The 24,153-nt window shown below is 39.6% G+C and overlaps 1 protein-coding gene across 2 annotated transcripts in view; it reads right to left on the bottom strand.

Annotated features, from left to right (window-relative positions):
- Positions 1–23,834, bottom strand: part of TRAK1 (trafficking kinesin protein 1) — a 110,472-nt gene extending 86,638 nt beyond the window's left edge. For both annotated transcript variants that reach the window (XM_032237536.1, XM_032237537.1), the window contains exons 1-2: positions 23,763–23,834; positions 14,221–14,337 (exon numbers count right to left, since the gene is read on the bottom strand). In XM_032237536.1, coding sequence (XP_032093427.1) covers positions 14,221–14,337; positions 23,763–23,813 — 168 coding nt within the window. In that variant the 5' untranslated portion in view covers positions 23,814–23,834. The remainder of the gene's footprint in view (positions 1–14,220; positions 14,338–23,762) is intronic.
- Between the last annotated feature and the right edge of the window lie 319 nt (positions 23,835–24,153).

The following is a 24,153-nucleotide window of genomic DNA, read 5'->3' as shown; positions in this document are numbered from 1 at the left end:
GAGGAGGATGGAGGGGAGAGAAAGAGAAGGAGAGAGGATGGGAAGGGGAAGAGCAGGAGTAGGAGAAGGGTAAGGGAAGAAGCAGGGAGAAGGAGAGGAGGAAGGAAGAAAGTAGAGAAGGGAGGAAGGGAGAAAAGAAAAGGAAAACGAGGTGTTACAAAAGGAGAAAAGGATGGTAAATAAAGCAACCCAAACTGTACATTATAACTTACTAAATGAAATAATAAATGTATAAGAATGAATAATGTAAAGAAGAATAACAATTATGTGAATGTATACTTAAAATGGTATGTAAGAGAATAAAAAAATAAAAAATTCAAAAGAAATAGTTGCTCAGTGATTGTTATAAGTCAAGGACTACCTGTATAGCTGTAGCTATTTAGATTATATACACCAATGAATTTTTTAAAAACAATTTATTATTACAGTGTTAGACCAGCTACCAGAACAAATAAAAGCACTCGATATATATACACTTAAAACTTTTAGTATAAAATAATAAATAATAACTAAAACCTATAACAAAATCCAGTGTCAATTATACATGGTCTGACTATAACAATCCCTAAACTGTGTGGTCTATTGTAGGTTCAACGCTAAAAGGGAAGTGTCTAAGTAGTGCAAAGGGTTTGCCACAATTATTATATAACATTGTTATGGTGAGAAGACACGTGTTTGTAGTGAATCCCCAGTGCTGTTGCATGGAATCTGGCCACCTACGCTGTAGTTATGGACTGTTCATCCTTAGACAGCCACTGGAGATAGGTAGTGTCAGAACGGCCAGGATACCTAGCATGTTTTTTTTCTGCCAAGGAACCTCTAAGGAGCATGTGACCCAGAGTCTCTACTTCTCCTGAGCCATAAGGACAGAGTCTTTCCGTGAATTGTATTCTTTTATACTTGCCATACAGGACAGCCGATGGAAGCGCATGACATTGTGTGAGTGCAAATGCTTTCTGGTGGTTTGCTGACTCCAACTGACTAAGATAGCTGGCAGGAACATCAACACATCTAATGGCATCTGGAGCCAGAAACAGTGGAGCTTTCTCTAAGTCCGCCTGCCTCTTGATGTCCTCCACTCTGTTGCAAGGTTTGTCTTGCTAGTTCATATCTGAGGAGAAGCCTAGTTTGGCAAGGCTGGACTCGACAGCCTTGATCCATGATGAAGAGAATTTGTCTTGGAGGATTAAGGAGCAAGACTTTGCAAAAAGAAGTTAAGCTTTAGCCAGAAATTTAAGGACAGATTCTTGCTTTGACTTTTGTCAATTCTGTCTCCAGGTGCAGAAGTGCATTTGAGACACAACGCGGCATATGGAGAATTGATCTTATGAATTTGGATTGAACTATTTCTAATGATGAAAACCATGAAGCTAATGGCCCGAGCAAGGTACCATAAAGGAGTTTGCTAGCGACTTGGCCAGAAAAAGCTTAATTGCAACAGGGATATAATGTTCTCCTTTTCTGTGGAAAAATTTAAGAATGATGCTCGCTGATCTTTGGCCCAAGGCAGCTTCATATTCTCCATGTGCTTTTCTTGAACCATTGGACTGAATGATCACTCCCAAGTATTTGAAGGTGGTTACATGGTCTATTTTGTGGTCATTTAGATACCATGAATAAAGTTTTGGCCTTTTTGCAAAGGCAATGATCTTTGTTTTCTCATAATTTATGTCCAGCTTATTGTAATTACAGTATTGGAGAAGGGCTAGTAAGGCTCTTTTAAGGCCTACTGATATCCTATTGGTATCCTACTGGAAAGGATCACAGTGTCATCTGCATAGGGTGATCTTTCGGTCACCTATTTTTTGGGGGAAGGGATGTAATTTGGTTTGTTTAGCCATTTTACCATGTTGCTTATGTAAAAATTGAAAAGCACGGAGGGGCAGAATACACCCCTGTTTAACCCCCTTTTGAGTTTTAACTGACTTTGAGAGGGACCCTTGCATATTACACCTCACCTTGTGGGATGTTTTAGTATTTAGGGCACGTATTAGATAAAGAAGCCTGTGATCAATTGAGGTAGCTTCCAGCTTCTCCCCTAGTTTAATCCTGGTAACTGTATCAAAGGCTGCCTTGAGATCTATAAAACTGGCGTATAATGATACAGGTCTATTTCATATGTATTTTTCAATGAAGAACTAAGCACTGATCGGTGGTGCCTCTCCCCTCTCTAAACCACGGTTGCTCTTCAGTGATCAAATTCTCAAGATCCGGCCACTCCTTTAGTTTATCTTGGAGGTGTTTGGCGTAGAGTTGCTGATTTTGCTTAGCAGACTCTCCCTTTTTAAAGATTGGAACAATTGCCAAACCCCAATCTTCTGGGACATAACCAGTGGAGTCGATAGCACGAAGTGAATAGCACTGCAAGAACTGTTGTCCACCACTCCAAATTGTTCTTTAGTAATTCAGCGGTAATGAAGTCAGCTCCTGGGGCCTTCCCAGTCCTGAGTTTGCCAGTGCACAATTTGATTTCATACTCTGCAACTAGGGGCCATTCAGGTAAGTCCGTCGTTGTATACCTTATATTTTCACTGAAGGGGGTCATTCTCTGAAAGTGAAATTTCCAGGTTGTAGGAGGTATATGGATGTCTATAGTTATTACCCTAACCCTAACTACCATGCCCTATTTTGGGCCTAGTAGATCCCCTTGAAGCCCCCTGGGCACCAAAATGGGTGTAAGGGAATCCTGAAAGGGACAGGGGAAGGTCAGGTTGTGAGCCCAGTGGAGATGGGGGGGGGGAGCGCAGCAAGCTCGGGGGGGGGGGCTAGTAAGACTTAACTGTAGGCAGGAGGAGGAGATAGCTCAGTTGTGGCGCAGGGCAGGCATCACATTTAGACAGGAAAGCCACCCGGGAGGTGAGGAGTGTCTGGGTGGGGCAGGTAGGTGGGACGAGCAACCAGGGAACAACTTTTGGGGTGTGGAAGGCCTGGGTCGCTGCCTGTTCCAGCGACCCAGGCCACCAAGTTACTACCTATTTGGCTGAACTGGACCGAACCTATAGGAACCCACCTCTGAGTATTTTTATATTTTAACTCATTTTAACCTATTTTTAATCTATACCAGAATTTTACAAAAGCACATATAATGTGGCTTTGTTTTAGATACATTTTAACAATATTACAAGCCAGGATTTGTGAGAATGGAGAAAAGGAGAAAGAGACAGCACTCTGCAGCATAGAGTTCATCCAAGCCATTGAAGCAGCAGAAAATGGAAGATTATACTGGAAACAGACAGTCTGTTCCAATAAGTAACTCATCTGCAGGCACATTATCAGATAAATTTAATTTATGTGATCCCTTGGAATGGGACTTACAAACCGAACTTGAAAGCAAACTGCATATAGAACTGTCTTCCTCTATCTCAGAAAATGGTTCCCTCTTTGGAACTCAGCAGCAGCTTTCCTTGCATAGGAGGGAGATGTAATAAATTTATAGAGGGAAAATGTGACAGATTTAGACAATCTCTAGACAATGTTTGCTTACAGTTCAAACTGTAAACTCAATATATGAACTTTTATGAACTGTCATAAATAATGTTGACTGCCTGAAAGAATCTTTTGCAAAGTTTATTAAGAGCCACCCAAATATTGCAGAAGACTTGGGAGGACAACCACAGATAGATATAGGATAGCTAATTCAGAAAATGAAACTAGAGAAGGCCCTTGTCTTCCTTCCAAAAATGTGAGCACTCATAAAAAAAACACTCAATCAGATAAAGGCCTAAGAGATGACCAATATAACTACATTCTGCAGACTAACCAGGTTACTTTGCAAATTTATGACAACAGAATAAATAGAGGGCATTGATAGAGAAGCTGTTAGGCTGTCCCTGAGCCAACTGCTCCACTGTGAACTCACTCTAATAGATCTACTACAGACAGAGTGGTTGCCAGTGAGAAGGCAATGTATGATAATTCTTCTATCTTTCAAGCATCCCACAATTCCCTCTAGGCTCTTTAGAATGAAGCCCTTTCTTAGCACCTTTTCAATATTTCCAATACGTGTCTTTTGCTCAGACAAAATGTGCCTATTCCTGAAACAGCATCATCAAGAGGGAACCATTGCTTTAAATCCAGGTTGCAACAGTCCTCATGCCTGAAGCTGCTGCAACTGAATTGACCCTGAGAAGGCAAAGGAGTGATATATAAACTGTGCTATCCACAGCCGCAGACACTTCCGAGGATGCACCAGAAGAAATGCTGATTGACCTTTTCAATAGGTTCAATTGCCAGAACCTGAGCAAGTTAATATTATTCAAAGATTGGATGATCTAAAAGAGGCTCTGACAACATCTCAATTTACAGCAAAGCCTCTATTTAATTTGGGTCCACCAATCACTCAACCTTGTGTCAATATATTTAACTGCCTTTACCTCAATAGTAAAAAAAGATAGTGTCACTCAGGCTGACAGTAGGGTAACTGCACTAACTATCCCAGACTCTGAGAAATAGCTGAAAGACAAAGGGCTTCATCACACAGTGGCCTATAAACCAACAACAGTAAGGATATAATCCAGTTTACACCAATGGAAACTTTCCATAATTTGGTGACAAATCACAGTACAAGACTGCATACTGCTACAATGCAATGTTGGAACATATATTTACGTACAAAGCACCAGCAGTTTTATTTTAATTATTATTGATAAAATTTTATCGGCTGCCCATCTTACCTCAAAATAACTCTAATCATCAAATGTATTCCTCTCCTCAAACTAGATTAGGTAAACAAAGTATGATACTTGCCCAGTAACATTAATAGAATGGGCTTCAAAATTTTCTGTATAGAGTTCAAAATGCTACATCACCTCAAATCTTTAAAAATATTTCTTTAATGTTTGCTTTACCACAGGAACAAAAAACTTGTAACTCTACTGTTACTATGCCTCAAATAATAGCATCTCTCACTAAAGACCACTTTACTATTAATAGTAGCATCTGAAGGGCCACTTACCCACCATTTTAGCTTTAGCAAAGGACAGGCAAGCGATCACCATAATGGAGTCTGCTCATTATGGCTATATGTTACAACAGCTGTTAAATGAAATGGCCTCACTTAAGTACTCTTCCTGATGGAGCCATTAACGAACACACACATCACTAAGCAAAGCATAGGGTGCTTCAGAAGTGGAGGAGGCCCCGTGCTGGCCACACCCATCTGACCTGGGCCTCCCCTACCTAGGGGTGAAATTCAGCAGGTTCTGACAGGTTCCGGAGAACAGGTAGCAGGAATTTTGAGTAGTTCGGAGAACCAGCAAATACCACTTCTGACTGGCCCCAGAATGGGGAGGGATTGGGGTTTTTACATTATCCTTCCTCCAGGAGTGGGGAGAGAATGGAGATTTTGCAGTATCCTTCCCCAGGAGTTGGGTGGAAATGGAGATTTTGCAGTATCCTTCCCCTGCCATGTCCACCAAGCCACGCCCATAGAACCTGTAGTAATTTTTTTTGAATTTCATCACTGCCCTACCCCTATTTCCAGGGCCTTATGCCTGATTCCCACCCCATCTGGTGCAGTGGTGGGTTTCAAAATTTTCTACTACCGGTTCTGTGGGTGTGGCTTGGCAGTCATGTGACTGGGTGGGCACGGCTAATTTAGCCATCCATTTTGCCAATTTAGCAATCTGTTAAGCAATACACAGCAGCCCCCCTTTTTATTCTTTTTAACACTGTATAAGGTTTTTGTTCTAGGTTTTATTTTTTACTAGGGGGGAGAGGTTGGCAATTCCTGGGGATTTCTCCTCTGTGTTAGAGGCACTAAAATAACCAAGATGATATAAGGTCTCCTGCTGCAGCAGGGGTTTGGACTAGATGACCTCTGAGGTCCCTTCCAGCGCTGGATTGCTGTGCTGTTTCAAAGCATCCTCTGAAGCAAACCTCTAGTGCTAGGTTTATGGTCCTTCTTTCTTCTCCTTTTTCTCTCCTTTCCTCCTTCCCTCCCTCTATCCATTTATCCATATCACATTCACTTTTTCCCCTTCCCTTCCCTCCCTCCCTTCCACTATTGATTAGCTTAGCCTGAGCAAGGATAGCTAGTCTCACTTTCAATAAGCTCTCAACTCCATGCCAGAGGTCTGCAAACTTCGCAACTTTAAGACTTGTGGACTTGGGCAGGCGGGGCTGACATCGTGACGATACGACATGCAATCTTGGAGCTCCAAGATTGCTGTCGATATCTCTGCTGCTGGATAGTCCTTTTGGACCTAAACCATCCTGTAGAGATGGTGATAGAGAAGGGCATGTCCTGCTGATCTCAGGGACATCGCAAAGTCTCATTGAATCAGGACCCTGACTGAGCCAGGGGAAGTTCTTTTTTCCGGCAACAGAGAAGCAGTCATTAAGCTGCAGAAGGTTGGAACAGCCCCTGAACAGAAGAAAAGCAGGAGAAAGAGAGTGTGTCGAAATGTTGAGATACATTTTTACTATTAGAGAATACCCAAAAAGACTTAGAGTAAAATTAAAATTGAAGACAGAAGAGAGCAAGCGGCAAATTAAACCTGAATTAAACTTATTGTGTTATCCTTTTTAATTTTTTTTTTTTATGGATGGAATTTTTACAAATACCTCTTACTTTTTAAATTGGACTGGTTTCTTTTTTCCTTCTTCTATTTTTCCTCTTTTTTCATATTGATGAATTATGAATTTCTTTCTTCTTTTTTTTCAATGCTTGGCTGAATTTTTTCTCTCTCTTTTTTTTATAATAATTTTTTTTTATTTTTTTTGTTATATAAACAACACATGCCCACACCAGTGGGGAAAAAAATCAAAACACAAAAAAGACAAAAAACAAAAAACAAGGCAGAGAAAAAAAACAAAAAAAAAGAAAAGAAAAAAACACAACAAGTATATGTTATAAAAAAGTATATCAGCTGGTTACAACATGTTTTTGTGCATCTCTTCCATTAATTCATATTAATTCAAATATCTTAACTCAAATGTTTACCATATTAACATCATCATACCTCCACTTTTAGTTTACAGTTGTTTAAACATCCTTCATCCTTAACTATGCCAAAGATTTAATCCATAACCACATGCTAGCGTTTCATTTACTTGTTTATAAAATCCTCCATTAACATCAAATCCTCATATCCTGTTTTAGCTAAACATCCATAATATTTAATACCAAAAATTCCATCCTCCATGTATATAGTTTATTATCATTCTCCTTAGTTTATGTAATTATATCGTATATCATAGCATTTTCCCCATATTAGTTAAGATTTAACTGTATATAGTTTTATTTTATTTTTTAATAGTGATAATTATTGTGATTAATAACCTTTATATATGGTCCAAAAATATTTCTAACCTTCCCTTCTCATATCCAATTATTATTTATCATATCAACTCCACATTATATACATTACTATCATTATCAATTATTATTCAACTATGTCTATTACAAATGAAATTAATTAGGTTTAGCTAATTTTGAATTGTATTCTTCCATCTATCAGCCTGTGTCTCTCCAATAACAAAACCTCCTTAATCCTGTTGCCATTTGTGGATCAAGTTCTCCAAACGTCTTTATGAGCAAGTCCATACAAAAAGATCTTTGCACCTTTTTGCTTAAGGTGCCTCTCATATAATGCTGCTGTCCTCCATTTATTCCCCTTTTCAGCTTGTCTTTAATTCTCAGTGGTGGTATCAAAAGTTTTGCAGATGATATTTCATAAAGTATAAATTCTTTAATGCTTCTCATTCCTCCTACGCTCTGTCTTTCGAAGTAAATCTTCTGTGTGGCTGCCCCCTCTTCAGACATTCCATCTTTTTCTCCCTCAGAGGTAAACCAGATGCCTGGAATCTCAGCAAATTGAAAATCTTCATCTCTGACATCCTTCGTTTGTATTTCAGGAACATTCAAACATTCTCATTTTTTTCCTTCATATTTTGTTGCTAGAAACAGCAAATAATCCAGCTTCCTCTCAAATCTATCGTATGTGGCAGATAATTTTTGTAGTGCGGAAAAAATCATTTGAAATGAATCATTTGAAACTTGAACAGACGCAATCTTTGTACGCAGTTAGTATTTTTCCTTTGGAAACTCTAAGGTATTTGCAAGTAAAAACAAGCTGGGAGCTGTACAATCTTATCTGATCTTAGACCAATCCAGCCAAGCAATAAAAGTGTCAAGTTGTAGGGAGCCAAATTATAGTAAATTGGTTTACAGCCCACTTACAGAGGGTCAGAGGAGATGTTGGAGTAATCTTTCCTTTGTCCATGTAAATAGCATTTAAAACATTTAAAAAATAGGGTAACCACCATCCATAAACCAATAAAGAGATCAAAATCGCCGCTAGATTCTTCTGTTCTTGGTTTCAATTAGCTTAATTTTTTTTTTTACCTCAAGCATTATTATATATCCATTTTCATTTAACTGTACTTATTATTTAAAAATGTTAATACAAATAATAATCTTGAACAATACCTGCCCACACTAGTGGGGGAAAAAAAAAGAAAAGAAAAGAAAAGGCAAGGAAAAATAAAACAAAAAAAGACAAAAACTACAAAGGACAAGGCAGGAAAGGAAAACAAAACACAGGTATCTATTATAAAAAAAAAGAAGTATATCAGCTGGTTACCACATGCTTTGGTGCTTCTCTTCCATTAACTCATATTAATTCAAATATCTTGACTCAAATGTTTACCATATTAACATCATTATACCTTCAGTTTTAATTACCTATAGTTGTTTAAACATCCTTCATCCTTAACTATGCAAAAGAGTTAATCCATAACACATGCTGACCTTTCATTTACTTGCTTGTAAAATCCTCTATTAGCATCAAATCCTCATATCCTATTTTAGCTGAACATCCATAATATTTAATTATATCATATATCATAACATTTTCCCAGTATTGATTAACATTTGATTGTATGTATTTTATTTAGTTTTTATAATAGTAATAATTGTTGTAGTTAATACTCTTTATGTATAATTCAAAAATATTTTTTCATATCCAATTGTTATATATCATATCAACTCCACATTATATACATTATCAATATCAGTTATTATTCATCTATATCTGTTACAAAGAGAGCAATTAGGTTTAGCTAGATTTCAATTGTATTCTTCAGTCTATTAGCCAATTCCATATTATATACATTACCATCAATGTTAATTATTATTCAGCTATATCTATTACAAATTAAAGTAATCAGATTTAGCTAATTTTAAGTTGTATTCTCCCATCTGTCAGCCTGTGTCCCAACAGCGAGATTTTCTCAGTCCAATAGCCATTCGTTGGATAAATTTACCAAATGTTTTTATAAGCAAATCCAGACAAAGATATCTTCGCACCTTTTGACTCTGAATGTCAGTGATGAAATAATAATGTTGTCCCGGGCTTGTAAAATTTTTCAAATTGACTTTAATTCTCAAGGGTGGATTTTCCATTCCTCCTGCACTCTGTCTCTTTAAATGAGTCTTCTTTATAGCTCCCCCCCTCCTTTCTTCCTCTGAGATAGACCAGACACCATTTCTCGCATTTTCCATTTGTATTTCAGGAACATTTAAACATTCAACGATCTCAGTTTTTACTTCATATTTTAAAATCAGATGATCCAATTTTCTTTCCAGTCTTTGATAGGAGTCAAAAAGCTCTCGACATGTGGAAAAAAGAATCTGAAATGAAATCTTAGAGGGATTTTGAGACGCCATGATGTGTCGCAGTTAAAAATTACAAGCTCTTTTTTTTCACAAACTTCGAAGCACTTTTCTTAGTCTCTTTACAAGCTGTGCAATCTTATCTGATCGTAAACAAAGCCAAGTAATAAAAATGTCAGATCGTGAAGGGGTAATTAGTAGAAAATAAACTTTACGATCCACTTAGGGAGAGTCAGAGGGGGGAGGATGTCGAAGAGTTTCTTGAAGCGTTTAAGAAGTAAAGTAGCCACCAGCCATAAATCCATTAAAAAAAAAACCAATTTGCCGCTGAATTTTTCTGTTCTTTGGTTTCAATTAGCTTAAGCTTTTAATGCGGACAGTCTCTCTTGAATAATAAAATCAGCTTACCAGATGACATCACTTCTGCCATTCTTAGGGGCAACCTGCAGTTTCAGTTAGCACGCAGCTAATCCAGAAAGGAATTGGCACGAGGAGTTAATACCCCCCCCCCCAGAGACTTGCGGGTGTCTCTGAGGTCCAGGGTCTCTCCTCACCTTCACTGTTGTCTCCGGGACAGCTAGAGTTCAAAGAACCCGTCCAAAAATCCTTCGGAATAGAGGAATTTCAGGAATAGCCTGAAACTCCATCTTCTCACTGCTAAGCCCCGCCTTCTTCATCCCAATTAGCTTAATTTTTTATGTGGACCGTCTTTCTCTGAGTAATAAAATCACCTTACCAGCTGGAAAACACTTTCACCATTCTTTGGGACTATCTGCAGTTTCGGTTAGCTTACAGCTAATCCAGAAGTCACTGGCAAAGGAGATTAAATTCCAAGCCCCCAGGGACTTTGCGAATGTCTCTGGGGTCACTGGATCTCCTCCTACCTTTCACTGTCTCTCCGGGACAGCTTGGATTCAAAAATGAACCGTCCAATTCCTTCGGAATAGGGGAATTTCAGGAATAGCCTGAAAATCTGTCTTCTCACTGCTAAGCCCCGCCTTCTTCTCTGAATTTTTTTTTCCTCTTAAGTTTGGAATTTAAAGAGAGGGATAAAAACAGAGGGAAAAGAAGTAACACTGCAATCTAGAGGCTGAAACATTGTTTTTTTTCTTATTCCCTTTGAACATCTGACTTATATCTTATATTTCAAGGCTCCTGATTTTGTTTATTGAAAGGTATAGTGGGAAGAGTACGGATTGTTTATGCAGGTGGCCTTCTGGAGTACTATCAATAACTGGACTGGAGTGAAGAGAAAGCCTTGACTTGAAAGATTATTGTAAACTTAACAAAACTTAACAAAAAAGCCTTGGATGTTTTAGTGGCAGTGTTTATAACCTGGAAAAATGGCGCAACATGAAGAAGAAAAAGAACTAACATTACAAATGATTATGCTAGAAATTCAAAAGATACAAATAAGTACAGAGAACATTGAAAAGAGAATGGAGAATATAGAATAAAAAACAGAAAAAATAGAGGGAAGAGTTGAGAATATTTACAAAACGATAATGAAATTTGAGAAAATAGAGTTCAAAAAATTGAAGAAAAATATGAATAAAGCAATAAGAAAATTGTTGATATTGACAGCAAATCGAGCGTGGTTGGAAATGACAGGAGTAGAATGTTGAAAGGAGAGATTAACGAACTGGAACTCTATCTCAAACCTCAAAACATGGAAGAAGAAAAGGGAGAAAATCTGGCAGAAACAATGAGATAAATTCTGGCAGAAGCATCAGTGATAACTAAAGGCAAATGGATGGAAGGAACAGGTGGAGGGCTTCGAGTTTTTACAAGATATGCAACGAACAACAAGGTGCTAAGAGAAGTCCAAATAAGATTTATTAAGAAAACAATTAGAATACAAATAGTACAAATGGCAAGAGATATAGGATTGCACTACTATTGGAAGGACACAGGATGATGAAATGAAATGTTATAATAAAAATTAAGTTAAACTTAGTTAAATTTAGAATATTATGCATAAAATAAAGTAATAATAGTTATAGTCAAATAAATGATTAATAATGATAATAATGCATATGGATACACTAGATTGATAATATGAAATTTTACACAAATTGTAAGTGTGGACTATGGAGAGGATGCTTAAAAGCTTTGTTATAAAAGATAAACAATTCTATATAGAATAGAATATAAAAATGTAATCTTTATAATCCAATCCAAAGATTGGATGATTTTAGGATGATGTAACGAAATGCCATAATATAAATTTATTTTAAATTTAGAATACTTTACATAAAAAAGATGTAATAATAGCTATAGTCAAATGAATGCTTAATAATCATAATAATTGTATACATATATATTAAATTGATGATATGAGACTTTATGTAAACTGCAAGTGAAGACTATTGTGAGGAAGCACAAAAGTTTTGTAACTAATCGACACACTGTAAGTAATTGGAGGAGGGTTTTTATACTCTGTGTGTGTGTTTGTTTGTTTTATGTTTGCTTAAAAATAAAAACTTTTATTAAATATAAAAAGACTTGTGGACTTCAACTCCCAGAATTCTCCAGCCAACAGAGCTGAATTCTGGGAGCTGAAGTCCACAAGTCTTAAAGTTGCTAAGTTTGCAGACCTCTGCTCCATGCAGTTGGGGATCCCCAAAGATTTCTTCCTTTCTTTCTCTTTTGAAACCCCCACACACTTTTGCTCCCAGGGGGCTGCAGGGAGGCTTGTTAGCCCCTCCATGCTCTATTTGGGGCTTAGTAGGCTCCCTGAAGCTTGCTGGGAGCCAAAGTGGGCCCGCCCCCGCATGATCTATTTTGGGTCTAGCAGGCCTCCCTAAAGCCTGCTAAGAGCCAAAATGCCCCCCCCCCCGCAATCTATTTTGGGCCTAGCAGGCATCCCTAAAGTCTGCTGGGAGCCAAAATGGGGCTGTGATTATCCTAGAAGGGGCAGGGGAAGGGAAGTTGTGAGCCTGTGGGGATCCCAGGAGTGGTGCAGCAAGCTCCCGGGGGGGGGGGTAGAGAGACTTACCTGTAGGCAGGAGGAGGCGGCAGCTCAGTTTGGGAGGCACCATGTGGCAGCTTAGGCAGGGAAGCCACCCAGGTGGTGAGGAGTGAATGGGTAGGGTGGGTGGCGGGGCATTTGCATTTAAAACGATCTGCACATGCGCACAACATAAAAAAGAGAAAAACTACATTTTTCCATGAAGATTATTCTGCACATGTGCAGAACAGAAAACCAAGATGGCACCGCTGCTGAGGATACAAACCAGTATGGTCACATGTCTGCTGGAGTTACTACCTATTCGCCTGTACCGGACCGAATAGGTAGGAACCCACCTCTGGTGCCACAAACTGCTCACTTACCTTTGAAGAGCTCCAAAGCCTTCAACAGCATAGAAATGGGTTATTTTGTCCTTTGGCAGCATGGCACATTTCTGGAATCGGCCATGCAGCTGAAGGAATAACCATTTGATTAACAGTCTTAATGTAGTCCACTTGTAGTAGTCCAAAATGCCAGCCACTTCCACAAGGCTGCCACACAAATAAGGGACAAAATACTCTGTTTTGTTTCCCTAATGTGATCTCCATAATTACTTAAGCTATTTAAAACCCTTTATCTAAGTTAGGTGGCCACATAATCACATTTTGGTTACTTGGCTTCTGGCTCATCTTTCTGGCCATTGCAACATTCCACAGTAACATGATTGTAATATGCAATGTTTTTGCTAGTTTTTAGTATTTATTTCTAGTTTCTGGCCAAAAAAAAAAAATCCATTGGGGAAAATGGATTTAGTTAATGACTGCAACATTTGCTTAATGACCATGATGTTTGCTTTGCAACTGCTGCAAAAAATGTTGAAAAATTAGGTCAATTCATGAAATGCCTCAACTTATGACTGAAATGACTTGCAACTATAATTTCAAGCTCAGTTAATGTTGCATCAAGGTCTACCAATTTCACATAAAGAACCAGAAAATCCTCTATAAAACTTCTTCCATAAAAAATCAAAATAATAAAATTTTAAAATGTTACGCCATACTTCTGATTGAGACAGAGTTAGGCCCTTCGTGCAAGGAAAGAATATATTACATCTGTATTAGCAATAGTGCTTTGTCAGATGAGAAACAAAAAGTCAATTTACAGTTGATAAAATCAATTTATAATTCACAAAGCACATATTATATCTGAAGTATACAGTAGTAACATATGCTGTCTGGTACATAGACATGTACCAGAATATATGTTTCAGTTCAGTTTACATCCCTGTTTAAATATGACAGCCATTTGGGCAACTTTGGGTGAGCCATTCTCTCTCAGCCCAACTCATCTCACAGGTTTGTTGTTGTGGATAAAATAAGAAGAGGAAGGAGTACTAGGTATGTTTGTTGACTTGAAGTATTTATAAAAACAATAAAGTGGGAAGTAAGTACCTAAGTAAATAAAAAAAAATAAAGTTGGAAACTCAAACATCTTATGTTACTATCTGCTTAAATCTGAATCCTTTAAATCTGTTATGAAACAGACAAGGAAATATATATATATCAGCAAATAAAGCCAAGCTGGTTTCATTTGATGCAAGAACAAGCAAATATTCTGTATAAGAACCAGGTTATGCATATGTAACTATTCTTACCTCTTCCCTGATATGCTCTACTTGTTCTTCAAGAAGTTCATTTCTCTCACTAAGAGTTTTATTCTTCTTCAGCAATGACTGGCCAATTCGAGCAGCTAATTCTAAATCCCGTTCTTTCTGTGGAAGGAAGGAAGGAAGGAAGGAAGGAAGGAAGGAAGGAAAGAAGGAAGGAAGAAAGGAAGGAAGGAAGGTAAGTAAGTAAGTAAGTCTGAATTATGCCTCACATATATGAAATAACCATCATTGGAAAATACAAGAAGGTTGGATCAATTTTGCTTTGTCTATTTTTGAATCAAGCCTGTAATTTCTCTTCCTTTAAGTTTGTGTTCTGCTGAAGGCACCCACTTAATTTGAGGAATATAATTTATCCAATAAACTTAACTGAATGCTCTAAGCTCTTACATGGCCAAAAATAAAAACCTTTTCAATGGTTTTTATTTCTAAAGCCAGGAGTTGTAAAATTATATTTGGTATATAATTTGTAAAGTGTAGAAGTGCTTAAGTTTGCGGATGCTTTTGAATGTTCTGTATTTCTGAACAAATATGCTCTAAACCATGATCTATTTTATATACACTTCCAAAATTACATAAAGATAATCCAATTACATGAATGACTCAAAAATATTTGTTCATTTATTTGTTGAGCAAAATGACCCAAACTCCAGATTTCTGTGTGGCAAATGGATGTAGAGTATAAAAAGGTTCACAAATTATCAAGAATCACTATATTTATAGAGAATTTAACAAAATTGATAATTTTATGGCCTCTTACCAGAAAATAAAACTTAACTTTTAGATATTTTTTAGTTACTGTTCAAAGTGTAAAACCTACACTTCGTATTCAACACCTATTATAACAACAGACAAAGTAATATCTCAACACTGAAAATGAAGTAAGGTTAAACAACAAAAATTAAGTTCTTACAATCCTGTAAGATTTTTTTGTTTGTAGTGCAAGTGATGCAGTGGCTATGTTCAAGCAATACTAAAAGCCATATGCCACAAAATGTCTTACATCAAGAGTTAAAGGAAAGTTAGTGAATTGGAGGAACCGTGGAAGAATATCAAGTGTTTTAGTAGCTTTAGTGGATAAACGTTTCTGGGGTAAATGGTAAATATTTGCCATTTAAGAATTTGTCCCTGTTTTATATTTACAGCAAACTGTATTACATATGAGAGCCAGTTTGGTCCAGTGGTTAAGGAACCAAACTAGAAAGTGAAAGACTGTAAGTTCTAATCTGCTTTAGCCATGAAAGCCAGCTGGGAGACCTTTGGCCAGTCACTTTCTCTCAGCCCAAGTCACCTCACAGGGTTTTTTGGGGGGAAGAAAGTATGTTGGATATTGTCAGGCCTGTCTCTGTTCAAAACCCAAGAATAAAAACTTCCAACTCCATTGAACTTTTACTGAGTTTGAAATGATAGCGGCGAAAGGAAATCAAGATCTGAGCAAAAAGGTACATATTAAAAGTTTCCCCAAATCCCCCCGCCTCCCAGGCACCCAGCCTGAATGTGCAATCCATGTCCTGCATAGTGTCAAGTGGGAAGTGTCACGTGGGAAGATGTGCTCTTCTTCAGGTGCTTTTCATCCATTTGGACAGATGGCCTTGTCTGGGTGTAAACAACTCCATTCAGCAGCGCAGTAATTCTTGGGAGCAAACCTCCCTTTAGTTCATATGGGCCTTCATCACACCAGCTTACATCCCAAACTCCAATGCCATGCCCCCCTCCCCGTTACTATGACAGTCAATATCAAGCATGCATCAAAGGGAAACCCCATGCTGGAGATCCGGCTGACATTTGGCCCTCCTGCAGTAGAGGCCCTAAGGAAGCCCTAAGGAAGACCTTCAGGAAAGTTGTAAAAACTTGGCTGTTCCAGCAGGCCTGGGGCTGTTGACCTCACTGTTGAGGTCCAGCCCCGATTAGAATGAATGTATGAGGGTGTTGCTGTTTTTAAACTGTTTTCCTTTATCGTTATGTGTGTGTGTGTTTGTCCTTGTGTTTTTGTAAGCCGCCTGGAGTCCTTCGGGATTGGGCAGCATATAAATATATTTAATAAAAATAATAAAATAAAATAAAAATAAGACAAAATAGAAGAAGTCTACCATACAGGGGAATAAAATAACATTAAGGCTTGTCAGGCTTTTTAGTGTGAAACAGTCAAAGGAGTTTAGGGGTCCGGACATCCCGAGCTTTCACCCTTTCACATTGTGAGGGAGGGAAATATTTCCAAGCCACCAAATTCTGTACTTTTCCCCTACATTTCCTGGAATCCAGGATTTCTTTGACTTCAAAGTGTTGTTCACCTTTAATGAGGAGGGGAATTGGAGGGGCAGGTTGGGCTGGTTGAAGACGAGATACATACTCAGTTAACAAGCTAACATGAAACACAAGGCGGATTTGCCTAAAGATATTGGGTAGTTTTAACTGTACCATGATCGGATTGAGGATTCTAACAATGGGGAAAGAGCCTAAATACTTGGCCCCCAGTTTCTTTGATTTCTAGGTGGTCTGTAAGTACTTTGTAGCTAAGAAGATCCTGTCCCCTACTTTGAACTCTTTCAGTTTAGCTGTTTTCTTGTCAGCCTGTCTTTTATGGGATTGATGTGCCACATCTAGTGCCTTACAGGTAACGGGACAAATACACTGAGGCTGTTCAATCCATTCTACTAAGGAAGGGATCTGGGGTTTCCCCTAGGGCAGTTCTGGAATGGGTACGAAATCCTGACCAGAAGCAACTTCAAACGGGATGAAGACAGTGCTACTATGGATCAAGTTATTGTAAGCAACCTCTCAAATGGCAGCAAGTCAGCCCAATTGAACTGCTGGTAGTTTACATAGCACCTAAGATACTGTTGCAGAACCAAATTCTCATGTTCACATGCCCCGTTAGTTTGAGGGTGGGGACAGAGCTTAGGCCTTGGACACAGTATAACAAATTTAGAAACTCCCTCCAGAAGTGGGAGGTGAATTGTACCCCCTGTCCAAAATGATGTGGTCAGGAACCCTGTGTAACCGATACACATGTTGGATAAATAGCTTTAGCAAGTGTTTTTGCAGAGGGAAACTTGGAGTAGGGTACGAAGTACACCTGTTTGGAAAATAAGTCTGTGATCACCCAAATGACTGTGTTCCCCTCACTCTCAGATAGTTCAACAATGAAGTCAATATGTATTTCCTTCCTTGGGGCACTGGGACTGGCAACACTCTGGGGGAGTCCAGCAGGCTTCCATGGAGGCCTCTTAGGAGAAGCACACACAAGACAACCTATGTCTTTTTTATGTCCTTTTTCAACGAGCACCACCATAACTGCCTTTTTGACTAGCTGTAAAGTTTTCACTAAGTCAAAGTGTCCGGCCGTTTTCAAGTCATGGGTCCGTTGCAGCACAGTTCCCCTAAGATTGGTGGGAACATTTAGTTTAGCACCAATCCTTGCTAGGCCACCTCACATGGTGCATTCATTTGACTGAGACAGGAATTAGATCACTTTTCAGTGCTCTTTCCAGCTCCTCGCTTAAGTCACTGGGAAGGTTAAAGTCTGCTTTCTCCTGGGCTCTGGTGACCACCAGGGCAGCCAGTTGCTTGGAGAGGATAACTGATTGGGTTACTTCTGGCTGAGGAGTATTGTACTGGGTAATCTAGATAAAGTATCCACCATAAAGTTCTTCCCCCACCAGAAAGGTAACACAAGGAAAAATTAAAATGGTTAAAGTGTAGCAACCAATGAATTTGCTTGGGTGACAGTTTTTGGGTCGTTTTTAGGGCTTCCAGGTTTTTATGGTCGGTCCACACCTCAAAAGGGTGTTTTTCCCCTTCGAGAAAATGCCTCCAAGTTAATAGGGCCCATTGGACAGCAAATTACCATCTCCTTTTGTTTTCAGTTAATTTCCTGGAGGTGTAAGGGCTGGGCTGTAAGGCCCCAGTGTTTGTCTGCAATAGCATGGCCCCCACAGCCATGTGACTAGCATCAGCCTGGACTATGAAGGGGACATCCATTTCAGGATGTTTAAGGACATTCCATTGGCATTCCATTGTCCACTTGAGGGGACAGCTAGGCTTTATTTTTAGGAGGTTGGTAATGGTTAGCACAATTTTAGCAAACATGGGGATGAATTGTCTATAAAAGTTTGCAAAACCCAGAAAGCTTTACAACTGCTTTCTATTGTAGGGGGAAGCGCCCACTACATGACTGCCTGCATCTTCTCAGAGTCCATTGCTATCCCCTCATGTGATATGCAGTAACCCAAATAGTCAATTTTATCCTGTTGAAATTCTCACATTGACAATTTTGTGTATAGTTCAGCAGCCCTGAGTTTTTTAAAGATTGTGTGCACTAACATACAGATAAAAATGGCATATAGGTAAACCAGGACCCTCTTGTACAAATGCTTATTCAGCACCTCATTGATTAATTGCATGAACATAGCAGGTATCCCTTGTAATACAAATGGAAGGACATTGAATTGGAAGCCAAAGAGCAATTGAAAGCAGTTTTCCACTCATCTTCCTCCTTAATGCAGACTCTGTAATAAGCTTCTCTCAAGTCCAGCTTAGTAAAGATTTTTCCTTTGGCCAGATGAGCCAACATATCCTTCATTAGGCGTCATGGATAAACATTCTCCACACACACTGCGTTCATACCTTTATAGTCCACGCATAAATAAAGAGACCTGTCCTTTTTCTCATGAAACAATACTGGGGCGGCCACCCATGGCCTAGTTGATTGAATGAAGCCCCACTTTAGATTTTTGACAATAAAGGCTCACAGCTTCTCCAGCTCTCACTGGATCATCGAATAAATCTTTGGCTTAGGGAGTTTAACCCCCAGGAGAATTTCTATGGTGCAGTCTGTGGGGTCATGGGGTGGGAGTACATCCAAGCCCCTCTCACTGAATGTCTCCCTAAGGTCCCAGTATTCTTTTGGGATTTTCTCCTCACCACCTAGGCACTTGCTCGCTAGAGCTTCTAGCTCCTTTGTGGACTTAGCTCTGGGTAGGGTTTTCCCTCCCCTTCTTCCCGGCTGTGTGGAATGGATTTGTAAAAACCCCTTCCTCCAATTCACATGAGAGTTCCTGTTGTGGCCTGCCAGCAGCCAGCACAGTTGGTAGCAGATTGGACAGTGAGGAGGAACATGGGCCAGTCCTGGAATCTGGGGAAGGCTCTGATGAGGGCTCTGGGTTGGAGGCAGAGAGGGGGCCAGAGCCATATGCCAATTATCAGCTGCCTTCAGAGACAGACATCAGTGAGGCAGACAAATGCATAGAGTTGCCAGATAAAGGGAACAGCTAAAGAACAGGATCGACTTGGGAGTAAGGCCACAGGTGGACGATGAATGGCCCTTCCCAGAGGAAGGCCACAGGTGGACGATGAATGGCCCTTCCCAGAGGAAATAAAAAAAGAGTGAAAAAAGCATGGTTTGCAAGAGACAATTAGTTCACTTAATTGGTTTGTGACTCTCCAAGACTCCTTGCCAAGTTTTGCAGATATCGGCCTGGCAGTTCTCCAAGCCAGGTAAGGTCTGTGATGGTAAATCATCCCTTGAAAGGCTTTGCTGGATTTGAGTGAGCAGAATCCACAGTAAGTTAATAAAAGGATTTTTGTTGGGACAAGGAGTTTGCTTCATGCCCTTGGGCAGCCTACGTCAGAACAGTTTCATTTTCGGAGCCAGGGTAATCCAAGCAAGAGGGGTCACTCCATTCCGGGAGCTACAGTGCAACAGTGTCTCTCAGTGATTCCCCATTCTCCACTGGTTCAGTTACAAAGTGAGCTGGTCCTCCCCAAGCTACCGACCCATCCACCTGGCAAAATGCTATGGACACCCTCAGTGTTCTTAGTTTCAATCCCAGTTTCTCTACTACTTTGGGGCTCATCACACATCTTGTGTACCACGAGTCCAAAAGGGGCTGAGTCCATCTTCTTCTGGGTGCCAGTTGAAGGCATCTGCAGCTCCACTGGGATGGTCATGGGGGCTACAAGGTGACTTACCAGGGGGTCGTTGTCAAAGTCAGTCTCTCTCTCTCCTCTAGGGTGGTCAGAGTTCCCAGCTGCTCCAGGAGGAGCAAACTCAATGACCTCCATCCCTTTCAGCGCTGTTTCGTGGTGCTTTTCTAGCTGCTTTTCAGGCTTCCTGCCCCCAGCAGTTGTCGACTTGGATCCTGGCTTGATGAGGCAATCAGCTGCTCGGTGCACCTCCTTCCCACACCTGAAGCATACCATGGATCTCGGTTTGGCTGCTGACCCATCTTTGCCAGCTCTCAGGGCCTCTTTTGGGGCAGAGGAGGAAGGCTTACTCCAGCTGTGGCTTCCACAGTGCTGGTCTCTGGCCAGATCAATTTCCACCTCGGCTGCCAACACATACCAGCACTGAAGGTCTCGTGGGAGATCCCTGGGAGACGCAGCTCCAATAGATGCCATCGTTAAGGGTATCTTTGTAGCACTCCATGGGGACCAGCCATGTATATGACAGGTTAACTCACAAAACTCCTGGGTGTATTCTGCTACTGACCTCCACCCCTGGTTTATGGTCTTCATCCTGGTCCTAGCCTTGCGTTCAGCTAGGGGGGTTCTCAAACCACAATGGAACACCACCATAAACTGGTTGTAATCCCACATCTGGGGTGCATCATCATTGAGAAGGGTGACCATCCAATCTGCTGCAGCCCCTTCCAGGGCCATGGTGACACATCTCACTTTGGCTGCCTCTGAAACAAAATCCTCCCCATACTCCTGCATGTGATTCCAGATTTGAGCTAGGAAGAATCCCAGAGTTTTGGGATCCCCTCCATATTTTACTCCCAGCTGAGGAAACTTTGGAATTTGGCACCTCTGGGGGATCCCCCACTGGGGGAGGCCTGGGCTGCTGCAGCAGCGGCTGCTGGGCAGCTGCTGCAAGAGCTGGCCCCTGCTGAGCTACAGGAATCACAGCTGGGGTTGCAGAGACGCCGCTCCCCCAGCTTCCTCTCCAGCTTCTTCACGTGTTGACAGGGCATGCTTCTATGTGAGGGTCCCCCAAGCTCTCTGAGTGCTTTGTGCAGAAATTTCAGGCCATGGGTCAGCAGGAGATTGGCTTCCTGCAAGGCATCAACTCCCCGCTGGCATCTGGTGACAGTCATCCCCAGGAGGTGCTCCTCTGGGTCTTCCATGCATCCTATGCCCAATGACCATCTGGCTATAAATGGCCTCTTTAACTCTTCTTTCAAACCAGCAATCCTCTCTGTCCAAAATATAAACTTGGTTGTCTTCAAAAGAATGGCCTGTGTCTTTTAAATGCAGAGAGACTGCTGAATCTAGTCCTGATGTATTTGTTTTCCTACATTGTGACATACGTTTATGAAGTGATTGCTCACATGGGACAATGTTAAGAAAAATGTTAAGGAAAACACTCAGATAGAAACTGAACAACATGGTATATGCAGTACAATGCAGTGAGCCATGTGCAGATCTGTACATTAAGGAAACAGAACAACCACTTCATATACACATGGCACAACATAGGAGAACAAAACACATCAGGACTAGATTCAGCAGTTCATTTGCATTTTAAAGACAAGCCACTCTTTTGAAGACAACAAAGTCCATATTTTGGACAGAGAGGATTGCTAGTTTGGAAGAAGGATTAAAGAGGCCATTTATGTCAAACTTGAACTGCTCTCTCTGAACAGATAGGAAGGGATACAACATCATTTATCACCAATCTACAACATAGTCTTTTCAACAATTCCAAGAAAGCTAAACACCAATTTGCACCACTGAGGTGGACTCTGATGACACAGATAAACCTCCAGGTGACCTTAATGACCCGCTAAAAGAGTGCAAACGACAATCTGTCTGCAAGGAGTGTAAATCCTTCCATTCCCCACCATCCAGTCAGAGATGAAGAAGCTTCTTGGATGAGAAATGAAACATTTTCAAAGAAAAACCAGAAAGTCCAGTTGCCTCTTGAAAAAAAGCACCTTTAGGACAACCATGACCTGGATGTCTGATAATTTCCATAGATATTTTAATTCAAAGAAGATTCCCAATAATTCAAACATGCTTGAATTTTTTTTTAAGTTAAGAGACCACTAAAGTTTGCAACCTTGAATAAACTTAATAGAAAAGCACTGGCAACATAATTTTATCTATGTGATGCCCTTGGGCTTTGAGTGATATGCTGGAATCTATACTCCAAAAACTAGAAAAGGTTAGGGTAAAAAAATGAACAGGGCCAGAACTAAATTTGATTTAATTTGTATATAATGAAAATTAATTTAAAGTAAATATATACATTCGCTATAGCATTTGACTGATCAGAATTGATCTTAAAAGTGAAGATTCAGGCTTGACCAAGCTCTGCCCATTTAGCAGTTTGAAAGCATGAAAATGTGAGTAGATAAATAGGTACCATTTCAGTGGGAAGGTAACAGTGTTCTGTGTGTCTCAGTGTATAGTCATGATGGCCGCATGACCACTGAAATGTCTTCAAACAACATTGTTTCCCTCAGCTAAGAAATGGAGATAAGCACCACCCCCTAGAGTCAGAAACGACTGGACAGGAGAAACCTTTACCTTTTGAATACTTAGTGGGAGATTTATAGGAAATGCTAGGATCTGTAGACGAAATAAGAATTGAAAAAAAATCTCAGAAGATGGTGCTAGCAAATTTCAAATAAAAAAAAATAGATTGACATATCCATCAGCAGATGATTGCAGGCAATTTTGTGTAAATTGAAAGAGCCTTTCTGTAAGTTGAAAGAAACTTTATCTTGCTTTCTTTACTTTCTTATAATCTACCAGGTGCAATCATAGGTGTGGTCCTCTCACATTCAAGAGATATTGATGGTCTGGAGTCCAACAATCAATACTTAATTCAGCTAAGGCAACATTCTTTCAAAAATGCATTTGAGCACAAACAAAGCATTGGTTTCAATATAACAAGCATGTTGATTTTCTCAGTTTAGATAAAAGGTGCCGGCTGGACCTTTAACATAGTGGGAAAAAAGAGCAGCTGATCGTCTTGGCACAAATTTCTAGCAGAAATCTGATAACTGTGATTTAGAGTGGTTTATAGTTTCCTACTTTGACCTCTATGAAGGAGCAATTAAATCTTAAGGCTCCAAGCCTAAGTCAGTACTATGCTCAGAAAGACCCAAACATATTTTTTAATCTTATGACAGTTTTTTTTTAAAAAAAGAAACAGCTATGAATAAAACTCATGAACAGAAACAGTGGCTTTGCATCTTCTAATTAAGTTTTCTGAATTCTAGCAATAAAATTACAGCTGTGCAATATTTATAGGACTGTTTTAAGGAAATCCTGTAATCAAGAGTCCTATTAATATTAAGCTTTATGGACATCATGAACTGAAATAGAATTGAATAAATCAATAAAAGAAATAGCATGCTGCAAATTAAGCAGTGAGCAGTTTTCCAGTAATCCCTCTATAAGGGGCTAAATTAAGGAGGCCTCAGACAATATCCTGCAAAACTCATGAAGCCTGAAAAGATTCAAACATTAATTACTGTGTTACAACCATGTTGCCATACATATGAACATGGGGTACTTACTTCCTCAAGGAGACGTGTAACAGCATCAATGTCATTGTATGTTTTAGTCATCTGGCCTACTCGTTCAGCACATAAAACTGAAATAAAACAGGTAATATTTTATCTACTATACAAAAAGAAATTTAAATCTAATATAACCAAAAATACTCTTTTTTTTTCAAATAATCAATTATGTATGAGTTTATTCATATACCACTATAATTCATGTTAAATTCAATGGAATATTCTCCACTAACCCAATATTGTATTCAATAGGGCATTTAAAACATCATGTGTTCCCAGTAATTCCAAGAGTTCCAACTTAATATTACAAAATTTTGAATACCCTGAATACCTGACTTAGTCAGTAATAGTTTAGTAATAGTTTTTATATTACTCCACTAAAACAGAA

This window comes from Thamnophis elegans, chromosome Z (genome assembly GCF_009769535.1).
Source record: "Thamnophis elegans isolate rThaEle1 chromosome Z, rThaEle1.pri, whole genome shotgun sequence".
Lineage (NCBI taxonomy): Eukaryota > Metazoa > Chordata > Lepidosauria > Squamata > Colubridae > Thamnophis > Thamnophis elegans.
This window is presented reverse-complemented; position numbering and strand designations above follow the sequence as displayed.